Source organism: Helianthus annuus, chromosome 16 (assembly GCF_002127325.2).
Source record: "Helianthus annuus cultivar XRQ/B chromosome 16, HanXRQr2.0-SUNRISE, whole genome shotgun sequence".
Lineage (NCBI taxonomy): Eukaryota > Viridiplantae > Streptophyta > Magnoliopsida > Asterales > Asteraceae > Helianthus > Helianthus annuus.
The window spans coordinates 194973951-194986166 of NC_035448.2; the positions used below are offsets into that span (position 1 = coordinate 194973951).

General features: G+C 35.8%; 2 protein-coding genes across 4 annotated transcripts; both read left to right on the plus strand.

Annotated features, from left to right (window-relative positions):
• Positions 1-4630: 4630 nt before the first annotated feature.
• Positions 4631-7769, plus strand: LOC110915142 (2-oxoglutarate and iron-dependent oxygenase domain-containing protein CP2). Of its 3 annotated transcripts, none has more exons than XM_035985074.1 (9): positions 4631-4867; positions 5351-5398; positions 5497-5682; positions 5913-6063; positions 6540-6626; positions 6714-6850; positions 7164-7282; positions 7360-7471; positions 7551-7769. In XM_035985074.1, the coding sequence occupies exons 1-9, from the start codon at positions 4646-4648 to the stop codon at positions 7563-7565; spliced, it is 1077 nt and encodes a 358-aa protein (XP_035840967.1). In that variant the 5' UTR covers positions 4631-4645; the 3' UTR covers positions 7566-7769. The 3 variants fall into 3 exon arrangements, with proteins under 3 accessions (XP_035840967.1, XP_035840968.1, XP_035840969.1); XM_035985075.1 differs by having other exon boundaries at positions 6717-6850; XM_035985076.1 differs by having other exon boundaries at positions 6723-6850.
• Positions 7770-9158: 1389 nt separating this feature from the next.
• LOC110915141 (protein kri1) lies at positions 9159-11846 on the plus strand. Its single transcript, XM_022159783.2, has 3 exons — positions 9159-9309; positions 9532-11473; positions 11594-11846. Exon 2 carries the CDS (start codon positions 9542-9544, stop codon positions 11468-11470), a length of 1929 nt encoding a protein of 642 aa, XP_022015475.1. The 5' UTR covers positions 9159-9309; positions 9532-9541; the 3' UTR covers positions 11471-11473; positions 11594-11846.
• Positions 11847-12216: the final 370 nt, after the last annotated feature.

Genomic DNA, 12216 nt, shown 5'->3' on the forward strand with positions numbered 1-12216 from the left:
GGTACATTGTACATTACACTTCCATTATATATATATATATGTATGTATACTAGGTTATATATCCGTGAGCTTCACGGGTTATGGGTTGTGTTAAAAAAAAATCTATTAAGTAATTGCAATGTGGGGTTAGCTCATTTGATATGAGGAATGAAATAAAAAGCAACCGATTACCCTCTCTAAACTTTAAACGCTCATATTCAACACACTAATTTACAAATCGAAAATATAAAAAGTGTTTGTTGGTTTATTCCACCAAGGCCTGTTTTGACTCACTAATAATTACCCATTTTTTCTGACATCACACCACTAAAAATTTTTTAAGCATACTCGAGGGTACTTTTACAAATATATATATATATATATATATATATATATATATATATATGTCATAACTAATTACATATATGTAAAAAACTAGTTTACATATGTGTAATTATAAAATTACATATAAAAATGATAAAATTACTCTTAACATGTATGTAATCGTAAAAATACACATAATAAATGATAAAATAATCCTAAACATAAAAATATATAAATAAAAAGATTGTTTATTAGGAGTTCTATGAGTTCTGTAAATATTTATGGTTCTGAAATGATCCTGGGCCTATAACCGGTGTAACCGGTTGGGATCGGGTTTTAACCGTTTTTTGCCAAAAAAACCGGTTTTACCGGTTTTTTTAAAACCGGTTTCGGTTATTAACCGGTTTTTCAGATCAAGAATCGTAACCGGTCTACAACCGGCGGTTCAGTTCGGTTGTCAAACCAGTTATAAAAAAACCGGTTAAAAAAACAGGTTTCGATTTTTTTCCCGGTTTCGGTTCTAAAGCCGGTTTTTTTGTACACCTCTACCTATATACTTATCTATTTTCCCGGTTTCGGTTCTAAAACCGGTTTTTTTTACACCTCTACCTATATACTTATATAAATTTACATTCAAAGTCCCTCAACTATTACAACATATCACAAACATCCTGCATCTAATATCTCTTATTGCTCTCAGTCTCACTCCATGTGTTCAGGGAAAGCAAGCACTACCCCTGACGAACCACCGCACCACCAGATGAACCAGCCCCGTCGCTCCACTCGCCTGCTTCAGCCACTATTATGGTGGGTTTGCGATTAAGGTACCATCGACGTCTTTCACAGACTTTTTAATTTTTGTGAATGCACTTAAACTTGATGTTTCTATATATGATTCTTCTATAACTTTCGAATAGGGTTTTTTCTATATATACAATTTCAACCCCTGTTTTGTGAACTAAAAGGGTGATTCTAACATTCTTTTTATATATACAATTACATTGGATCCGTGTGCTATGATCTCACCAATAGCAAAGCTAAGGTAGGGTATGAGGAGGCTAAGATGTAGACAGCCTTATCTCTATCCCCGTAGTCTTGCATCGCCTTGGACATAAGGCACATGACACTTAGCAATCGGGACAAATGCCGATTAGACCACCCGTAGTCAGTGTTGTAAGAATCGCTAGGCGCTAGTCGGGCGGTGGGGTACCGACTAGCGATTAATAGGGATTAATCAGAATTAATCGGATTGAGAATTTTATATGTAATTTTTAGTTATATACACACACACATTTTTTTATGTAGTTTTCTAAAGTAAACATGTTTTAACCCCTTATTAATCCATTTTTTAAGTAACCGGAAGGAATTTATAAGGTTTGGTCGAAATTTGGCCAGCGTCTGCCCAAAATAGGACCGCCATTGATTGCCTAGTGATTAATCGGCCATTAATCGGTGAACCTCCGATTAGTGACTAATCGGAGACTAGTTGGGATTTTTACAACCATGCCCGTAGTGGGGTTTTTTTGGCGCTTTTTCCCCAAAAAAACGCCCAAACATGCCCCTTACCCGCCCCCTTGGGCGGTTTTTTTTTTCTAACTTTTTTGTCCCAGGCGTTCTTTTTTCCACGCCTTCCTTCAATTATTTTGGCCAATGACCACACACCTTCCCAGTCTTTGGCCAATAGCATTTGTTTATGGTTTTTAATTTTATTTTTTATTTAATTGTATTAGAATATGATGCCCAACAAGATTTCAAGCCCCACTACACCCCTTTTAACATAATGCCCCACAATGCCCTATTGCTGACTGGACTGCCACATGACGCAAAACGCCCAAGGGTGGGGGCATTATTTGTGTCTTCCACTACACATGGTCTTAGTGCATGCGATCCCTTCTTTCGGCTATCAACACCACCACATGATACATGATTAACAGTCCGTCACTTTTAACATTATTATCACAAAATTAGTAAAATAACGTTAAAATTAGTGCAATTTCACTTTTGCCCCCCAAGGACCCACACAAACACATATATACATTATATCCTTAAACCTCAACCGGGCTGTAATCTGTGTGCTATGAATGCATCTGTTTATTGTTTTATGTTTAATTGGCCAATCAAATTTAGTGGTTTATTTCATCACATAGCTTCTTGCATACATTACTAGCTTCAGCTGTGTTATTTCAGTACTTGGCTGCACGTGTAAATAAGCGCACAAAGGCGACGAGGTCTAAAACCGAGGCGCAAAGCGCAAAAGCGGTGGGCTTTTCGTACCCGAGGTGCAAGACGATTATATAATTTTTTTATATATTTTATAGGTTTTTAGCTTCCCCTACCCAAAATATAGCTATACTATACATAAGGTTTTTATACGATTTTACCTACATTTACAAGCCAAAAAACCCAAGGTGCAACAGTTTGCTACATGAAAACACCCCAGGTACGGTACAAGAGGTGCGCGCCTCAACCTCAAAAAAAAAAAACCCCAAAAAATGCGCTTTTTCTGCGCTTTCTGTTTTCAGCTCCCCTCGGGTGACATAAGGCGCTGAGGCCTGTTCCTAGACGCGCCTCAGGTGCGCTTTTTAAAACCCAGGTTAAGATAAATAGTCACTGTGATGCTTAGAAAGTTATATTATGTAGAAGATTGTTATTAATATTATGTAGAAGGTTCACTAGATGTTGCACTTAATGGCAAAGAATATCAGTTCGTGTTATAATTGGCATCATATCTTTAGTTTGGCATTGTGTTTGTTTAACATAGACCATTACTGCATGTTTGTTTAAAATTGACTTGCTGCATAAATGTCCGGAATCTAGGTTCACACGTTGGTCCTGAATTTATATTTAATTGAAGTTGATTGAATAATTAACGTCTCAATCTTATGGGTAAGTAACTAGTAGTTTATGCCATGGTTTTAAAAAAACGGTTGAGGCGTGCGCCTTGAGGCGCGCCTCAAGGCGAAACAGCCAAAAAACGATTCTGAGGCGCGCCTCAGGGGGTTTATACTGTATGTGCGCCTCAGAGGGGCTGAGGCGCTAAAAAGGCTGCGCCTCAGGTGCGCCTCAGGGGTTTTGGATATTTGTTTTTGATGTTTTTGAGTTTTTATGTTAATTTCAAGCAATTTGTGTCTTTTTATGTGTGTTTTTGATTATTTTGATGAATTTGATGATGAAAATTATTTATTAACTCCGCCTCGGGCTTACGCCTCGTGAGGCGAAGGGAAAACGCCTCGAAACTCGTTTCCGTTTTTTTAATCCTTGGTTTATGCAACTTGTTACTTGTATGTTTAATGTTTATGCGTAACATAAATGTTTGCGTTTATATGGATTATTTTGTAAGTCACAGTCTCACAGATTTATAGCAGATGTGATCACATATTTTAATCGTTTTAGCATTTCCATTCTAGTGTCATGAGGCATAATTATTTAGTGTACCGTTTTGTGAAGGTATGGATGATGCTGAAATGTATGATTCACTCATATGGTTATGGTTATCATTTTGCACTGGTTGGTTTTACGATGCATGCTTTTTTGAATCTCGGTTAACCTGAACCCAAAAATAATAATTAGATAAACTTCTATAAGGGTAAATTACTTTTTGAGTCCCTGTGTTTTAGTGGTTTTAACTAGTTGAGTCCAAAAGCAAAAAGTTTAACGACCTGAGTCCCTATAAGCATTTTCATTAACCATTTGAGTCATTTTGAGTCCAATTTTTAACCTTTTGAGTCCAATTTTTTGGACTCAAAATCGTTATAAAATGAACAAAATTGGACTCAAAACGTTATAAAATAAATGGCTAGGGACTCATTGCGTTAAACTTTTTGATTTTGAACTCAAGTGGTTAAAACCGCTAAAACACAGGGACTCAAAAAGTAATTTACTCAATATTTTACTAGAAATCAATCGGTTACGTTTATGTTCAATCATATCATATTACATCATAATATACAATCAAATCACATCCGCTAACGTGTTTTGTTGCGTTATATTACATTATAATATACAATCAAATCATATCCGCTAACGTGTTTTGTTCGGTTATATTACATTGTAATATACAATCAAATCATATCCGCTAACGTGTTTTGTTGCGTTCTATTACATTATAATATACAATCAAATCATATCCGCTAACGTGTTTTGTTGCGTTATATTACATTATAATATACAATCAAATCACATCCGCTAACGTGTTTTGTTCCATTACCACTCGGATCCAATCAAAACGAATCGGGTTAAAAACGATTATATAATCATAACACAACAACTTCCTCACCACAAACCCTAAATTCTACCAAAAAATTCCTACATTTCATCCTTCACACGAATTAACCACTCTAACATGGACCAACCGACTCCGTTTAACGACCGTCTCGTATTGGCTCCAACTCACGATCACATGGCCGATAAGTACGACGATCTTGATACAGAGTTTGAACCTCAGCTTTTCAGTTCTCTAGAGCGACATTTGCCCCGGCATCTTCTAGATGCTTCCAGAGACACGAAGCATGAGCGCATGCAGCAAATTCTACGTCGTTATTCGACCAAAGAAGAATGTCATCGAGTGAGAATATCCATCCTTAATCCATACACATTAGTTTATAAATTTTATGCATATCACACACGAATTATGTTGTAATCTGTGCTTAAATTCTTGAATAACTGAAATTGATTAGATTCTGGAATGTTAAAATGCATCTAGATTCACCTTCTAATTTTGCAGTAAACATGACTTCTGATTGATCAGTTTCAATCTGGCCTTTTAATGGTAAATTAATAACACTTGTCAAGTTAGTTGTGAGTTTAATCTTGATTATCTTTACTGTTTTCAGTTAATTTTTTAAATCATAATTATTAGCTAGTGTTGACTTGATTGACTTTGTTAGTTAGCTACTAGCTAGTTAGTTTGTTTGTTAGAATATGTATCTCGTTGTAATCACTCCTTTTGTAATTAATCAAATCATAGTGAACGTTTACTCTCTCTCTACTTTCTCTCTCTAAACACACTACTGATTTTTATAATTTTTTTTTGCTTCAATTTCAACAGCGGCAGGGGCTCGAAAAATACAGGCAAAAAATTGCATCTGACTATCAGGTAAAATTCAACAGTTTACACAAGTGCATTATGCGTTCGTATGCATATAAATGTCAGTATATTATTTGATTTGATTTTTTTTTGTGTAATTTTTTCAGCGTATATTCCGAGACCCGTATACGTTGAATCCTAAAATATTCTTCCAGCCGACATTTTTAGAGGCCTTCAGAGCCAAGGGAAAGAATCTCGTAACAAGTATTAGAAGCATAATGTCTGAACCCGTACCGGGAGTCTATACATTTAACATGCTGAATCTGAATTTCTGTGAAAAGTTAATACACGAGGTTGTTAAATGATTAACCAAATTGCAGTGTTTTCAGAACCAGACCGGACGTAAGAACCGGAAGGTGTCATAAATATTATAAAATTTAATAGGGTTAAATCTGAAAAAAATATACAAAAAAAAATCCGGTCCAACCCTTCTAAAAACCGCCGGTCCGGGTCTGAAAACACTGCCATATTGTGATCAGGAACTTTTGATTATATGTTTTTTAATAAAACTGCGATTGCTTAGGTGAAACATTTCGATGCGTGGGCCCGCAACACGGACTCTAGCATCTTGCGCCCGAATACAGGGAATGGATACGGTGTTTCTCTTGATGACATTGGCATGAAAGCCACACTTGATAAGTTGATGGAAGATTACATAAGCCTTATTTCAAGAGGTAATTTTTATTATAAAAAGTTACCTGAGGTTTGGCTATTTTTGCGACTTTCGTCCATAGGTTTGTTTTTCTGCATCTAGATCCAAAAGGTTTGAACTCTTGCCATTTTCATCCAACCCGTTAACTTCATCCATTTTTAACGTTAAGTCAGGGGTATTTTCGTCTTTCTAGACATTTTTTTGTGATGATTAAAGGGTTTGGGTGGGGAGAAAGTCAACAGAGGAGGATCTTTATTTCTTATATTGTTTTTTATTATAATAAAAAATGTCTAAAAAGACAGAAATGCCCCTAACGGAGAAAAAGGATGGAGTTAACGAGTTGGATGAAAATGGCAAGATTTCAACCTTTTGAATACAGATGCGAAAAAACAAACGTTTGGACGGAAGTTGCAAAAGTGGCCAAACCTCAAGGACAAAGTGGACATTTTACTCAAAAACTTATACAGCCACATGTTTTCTTACACCGTATTTGTGTAGTTTTGTTTCCTGATGTTGGAGGATGTTCTCTTGATTCCCGTCATGGGTATGTACTTCAATATGGAAAGGATAAAGCTATTAAAGAGGGTATGTGATTGTTTCATCTATCAAAATTCTTAGACTCCGATTTATTTGTTTTTGAACGCTTATTATATGTTAATAATATATTTTCAGTAGTTTCAGATTTGCATGTGGATGACTCAGAAGTAACCTTACATGTATGTTTGGGCAATCAGTTTGCTGGTGGGGAGTTGGTTTTCGGAGGTCAACGGTGTAAGGATCATGTGAATGATGGAACACATATTGAGAAGGTACATACATACGTGTATATATGTAATGTATAGTGAAAGTGTAAAATACAATATTCCTTAACGCACGAGATGAAATTACGCACGTTATAAAACAAATAATCACGCATGTTGCCATGCGTGATTATGTTTTTTTCAACATGCGTGATTAGGGTTTTGAGTTTTATAACGTGCGTAATTTCATCTCGTATGCTCGTACGTCAAGGAATATTGTACATTAACCCCCCCCCCCCCCTATATGTATATACAGATATTTTTTCCGTTGTTTCTAATGTGTTAAATGAATCTTTTCATTTCCCTTTGTATACGCTGACAGGAATTCGACTATCTCTTACCTGTCGGCGGACAAGCAATTATTCACCGTGGTTGTCGACTATATGGTGCGAAACCCATCAAATTCGGACATAGATATAACTTTTTGATGTGGTTCAAAAGGTATGTGATTATCTGATTTTCAATTGTTGTAATTGTAATGCTTCCTAATCTTTTTACTATTTAAATTCTTTTTGCAGTTCTGTATTTAGAGAGCTGCAAGCACATGATAAAGGATTTAAAGACTTTTGTGATGAATGTCAAAGCCAGAAGAGTGCAAGGCGTAATGAGTGGGTGGCTGCGAAGAAAAGGGTAATATCGTGTTTGCTTTGCTTGCGTGTCGCCTTATGGAAGTTTCTAGAAACTAATTGTTTCTGTTTGATGTTATCAGGAGTTGGGCTTGTAGGTTGAGGAGATGCTGCTTCTTGAATCTTTATCAAAGGATTATTATGAATCTTGTTTGTTTTCACCATGTTTTTATGGTTCTAATGTTGTCTGTTATTATGATGGAATGTTGTTGTTAGAACATAGAATGTTTGCTTTTTGTGATTTTCTTGATGATGGAATGTTGTTTGTTGGCAAGTAAAACCGGTTTTTTTGTTCTGGATTATAAGACATGTTTTAGACTGTGTTGTAGGTTAACGCCACCATGCCAAACTAGTATTGGTGGCGTTAAATACCACATCCTTTAGTTATTTGAGGGGCGCCAATGCCCTCTTCCGCCAACTTATGAACAGTCATTAAGTTATTGAGAGATGGTCTAACCCCTTTTAACAAATCATATCAATTTATATTTTCTTTAATTTAATTAGTTATCAATTACACTTAGTTATTGGGCGGTTTAGTTATTGTTGCAACACTTTTTGGATGGCTTAGTTATTTAATAGAAAAAAAAACACCCTTTATCAAATCAAATCAAGTTTTTTTTTCTTTTTAAATAGTCAAATCATATTTCTTTTTTTCTAATTTATTTGTTTATTCAAACAAATTGGAATTTTTTTAGTTATGATGTTTATTTTATTTTTCGTTAGAATTCCGTATATATTATTTCAGATCTTATAAAAGTATTTATTTCTTACACTTTTTTACAAACTAAAACAAAGTTCTTACACTTTTTTACAAACCAAAACAATGTTATTTGACACGATTACAATTAAAGTAAAGGATTTTGATTAAAGTAAAATGTCTATATAGACTATGCAAAATAAGATTTGCCTGACATGGCTAGCCCAAAAAACTAATTCAATTTTAGGTGAAGTCTTATGAGTATTCAATGGCTTGAGGTAAAAGTTCAAAAAAAAAAAAAAAAAAATTTTAACGGTGACTTTCTTTTTGAGTGATGTAATGTTACACCGCCTAAAGGGCGGCCCTAGCCAAGATCTGCCCAGACTACGTTTTCTTAACCGGGTCCGCGCTGGGTTGGTCAGACTTGGTTACGGCATTCCCCCAAAAACCGTAATGCCACTACACGAGAAGCCTCGCTAAAGTAACAGCCAAATGACACAGTTATGATTAATATCATTAAAGAACAATTATGATGACAGAGACATGGTTGTTAAAAACAAAACACATATTTTATTCTCATATATATATATTTTTTGAATTGAATCATGAACTATACCAACCAGGGCTGATAATTCTGGCCTGTTTAATACACGATTAAACTTGTTTAATAAATATTTTTAAAATAGTTAAATTAGGAGACTATACTCTATCATTTCTCCTTCTTAATACATAAAACATGCAACTGTGTCATACACAAAAGATATCAAATGGTTAAACGAGTTGTATTCATGTTTAATATTTGTGTTAATCGTGTTGTTTTTAACTTGTTTAACACGATTAGACCTATTTTACCAGCTCTACCGTGAACCATTCTTAGTATTAATTAAAAATGAATATATAATTCTGCAATAGTTAAAAAATGAAAATAAACCAAATTGAAAAAATAAATAAAAGAAAGTGTTCACACACGAACTATATGTATGTATATCAAATATTTTTATTTAAACCGTATTGAAAACCCTAGTAGCAGCTGCTGCAACCAACACTTTTGAAGAAAGCCGTAACCCCTCTTCTCCTCTGAATTCCGGCCGCCGCTCAGCCACCGTCACCGGTATTCCGGCCACCGATATCAACACACAGAAGAGGTATTCCGTTTATGTTATATGATTATTAATTTCATAATTTGCTTACACAAGTTTGCCTATTTACTGTAACTGTAAACCCTAACCGTCTCAATCTTAATTTAGAATTAGAAATTGATTTTATTTGAATTATATTTTCGAATTGATTACTGTTATATTGCAACCTCTGCCCTAGTTTACAGTTACACAACCATAAACATAAACCCTAAGTTATCTGATTAACAGCATTGAAAGAATGGGGATGAAGCTGTTTGGGGATGAAGGCGGTGAAGCAGGCGACATATCGAAAATCGAAATCAACCAAGAGTTCGCACGCCGATTCGAGCACAACAAGAAGCGCGAAGACTTGCAGCGGTACGAGGAGCTCAAGAAGAAAGGCGTAATCGATGACAGCGAAGAAGAAGACGACGAGTCGTCTGATGACGATGAGGAAATTGTTAATTATTCAACTAAGCAGGATTTGAAGTTTTTCGATGCGTTGATAAAGGTTAGGAATAAGGATCCTTTGCTTAAAAGTAACGAAGCGAAGTTGTTTGATTCGGATAACGAAGAAGACGGTGATGATGATGATGAGGGTGGGGATGGTAAGAAGGAAAAGGAGAAGAAGAAGAAACCGATGTTTTTGAAAGACGTGAATGCGAAGCATTTGATTGGGAACGGGCCGGAGTTTGACGACGAAGATGACGAACGCGACAATAAAAACCGGAAAAAGAGTTATTTCGAAGAGCAGGAGGAAGTGCGGAAGGAGTTTTTGGATGCGGTTGCCGACGAAGAAGATGACGATGGAGAACTATTGAAGGTGAAGAATGATAACACAGGTGGTGATGAAGGCGAAGATGAGGATGATCGCGAGTTTGAAAAGAAGTTGGATGAGTATTTTAAAGAAGACGATAAACTAGATGAAAACGAGAAGTTTTTGAAGGATTATTTTAGGAAAAAGATGTGGTTGGATAAAGATAGCGGTAAAAGTAAAGGGTTCGATATTGAAATAGACGTTTCGGAAGACGAGGAAGAGTTAGTGAAGCAAGAAGATTACGAACGAGAGTTTAATTTTAGATACGAAGAAAACGCAGGGGATAGAGTAATGGGGCATTCGCGTAAAGTTGACGGTTCGGTGAGGAAGAAGGAAAGCTCGAGAAAAATACAGAGAATGAATAAAAAAGAGAGAATGGCACAAGCAGAGTTAGAGAGGAATGAGGAATTGAAGCGTTTGAAAAACTTAAAAAAGAAGGAAATGAATGAAAAACTTAGAAAGATTAGAGAAATAGCAGGGTTCGGTGAAAACGACGATTGTTTGTTAGACGAACATGATCTTGAAGAGGAGTTTGATCCGGACAAATACGATAGAAAAATGAAAAATACTTTTGGTGATAACTTTTATGATGCGGATGATGTGGACCCCGGTTTTGGTAGTGATGAAGAACATGGTGAGTTGGAAAAACCGGACTTCGATAAAGAAGATGATTTGCTCGGGCTTCCAAAAGGATGGGATGATGAACACGGGTCGGGTGATGGGTTCTTGGCTTTTAGAGAAAAAATCTTGAAGAAAAAGGTTAAAAATGAGGGAAATGAAGAACAAAATGAAGAACAATTACAAGACGAAGAAGGAAAAAGAAAAAGATCGAAGTTAGAGGAAGAGTTAATTAAAAAATCGTTGGAAGAGATGTATAAATTGGAATGTGAGGGTACAATCGGGGATTTAAAGACAAGGTTTAGATACAAGTCGGTTGATAAAAACACTTACGGTTTAAAACCGAAGGAGATTCTATTAGTGGACGAGAAGGAGCTAAATCAGATAGTTCCGTTAAAGAAGTTGGCTACGTATAGGGAAGATGAGTTTGTTGTTCCCCGTCATAAGTTGAAAGAGCAAAAGCAGAAGATTAAATCTCTTCTTCGAGGCGAGTCGTCTGATGGTCACGGTCACTCCGATGGCGGCAAGAAGCGGAAGCATGATGTTGGTCAAACGGAACCTGAAAAGTCAAAGTCGGATGCGGAAAATGAAGAGCAGAAAGAAAATGAAGAGCAGAAAGAATTATCCAGGAAACAACGACGAAAGATGCGATTAAAGGAATTCAAGATATCGGATAAAAGGCGAATGGCGTATGAAGGAAGTACAGCTAAAAGCAATAAAAAGAAGAAACACAAATCCAAAGATGCAGTATAAAAGGTACTCTTTATTAATCATCACATATTTACTGTAGTTTTTATACAAGTTTCAGGTTACGATGAAATACTTCAGTGATTTTTTATATATTGTGTTATATATGTCATTTGTGTGATGCTGCAGCTTCGAGTTTTGGCCGAGCTCTGCCGGGAAGATGCGTTTTTACAGTTTTTACGGGTATTTGATTCCAAGCGACATGCATCTAAAACCAAATCCAACTAATTTGTGGATCGTTTTTGGGATATTTTTATTTAGATGGAATTTCATCATTGTTTTTGTTTCATGATACTTTGTAAGGTTAAACCAGTTATGTGTTGTGTTAATTTGTTATAGAATGGATGGTTTTATAAAAAGGTTTTTTGGGAACTTTGTGTTATCATTTATTGTTTTTGAGTTTAGGCCTTATCTTTATTTCTTCGAGTATTACATATCTATTAAATGGTCTGTATTTTTACTTGAATGTGCAATGCTCTTTTGAATCTCAAAATCTAAATTAAACCTCTGGAACATAAGCAAGCTGGTTGGTTTGTTCTTTAAACCTCTCTGCAACATAAGCAAGCTGGCTGGTTTGGACTTTACTGTTTGGTTTGATGGTCTGTTTAATGGTTTGGAACTTGGAACGGCCCTATAAACCAAACGGCTAGTTTAACTATTTTTTTTCAAGCGAGTTGGTTGGTTGGTTTAGGATTTGTACGGTTTGGTTTGGGTGGTTTTAACAGTAACGGTTTGGAACCTGGAATCGCCGT

Coding starts and splice junctions, on each gene's coding strand:
- LOC110915141 (XM_022159783.2), top strand. CDS start 9,542: ATGGGGATGAAGCTGTTTGGGGATGAAGGCGGTGAAGCAGGCGACATA.
- LOC110915142 (XM_035985074.1), top strand. CDS start 4,646: ATGGACCAACCGACTCCGTTTAACGACCGTCTCGTATTGGCTCCAACT. Junction 4,868..5,350: donor CCAAAGAAGAATGTCATCGA/GTGAGAATATCC, acceptor CAATTTCAACAG/CGGCAGGGGCTCGAAAAATA. Junction 7,283..7,359: donor TTTTTGATGTGGTTCAAAAG/GTATGTGATTAT, acceptor TTCTTTTTGCAG/TTCTGTATTTAGAGAGCTGC.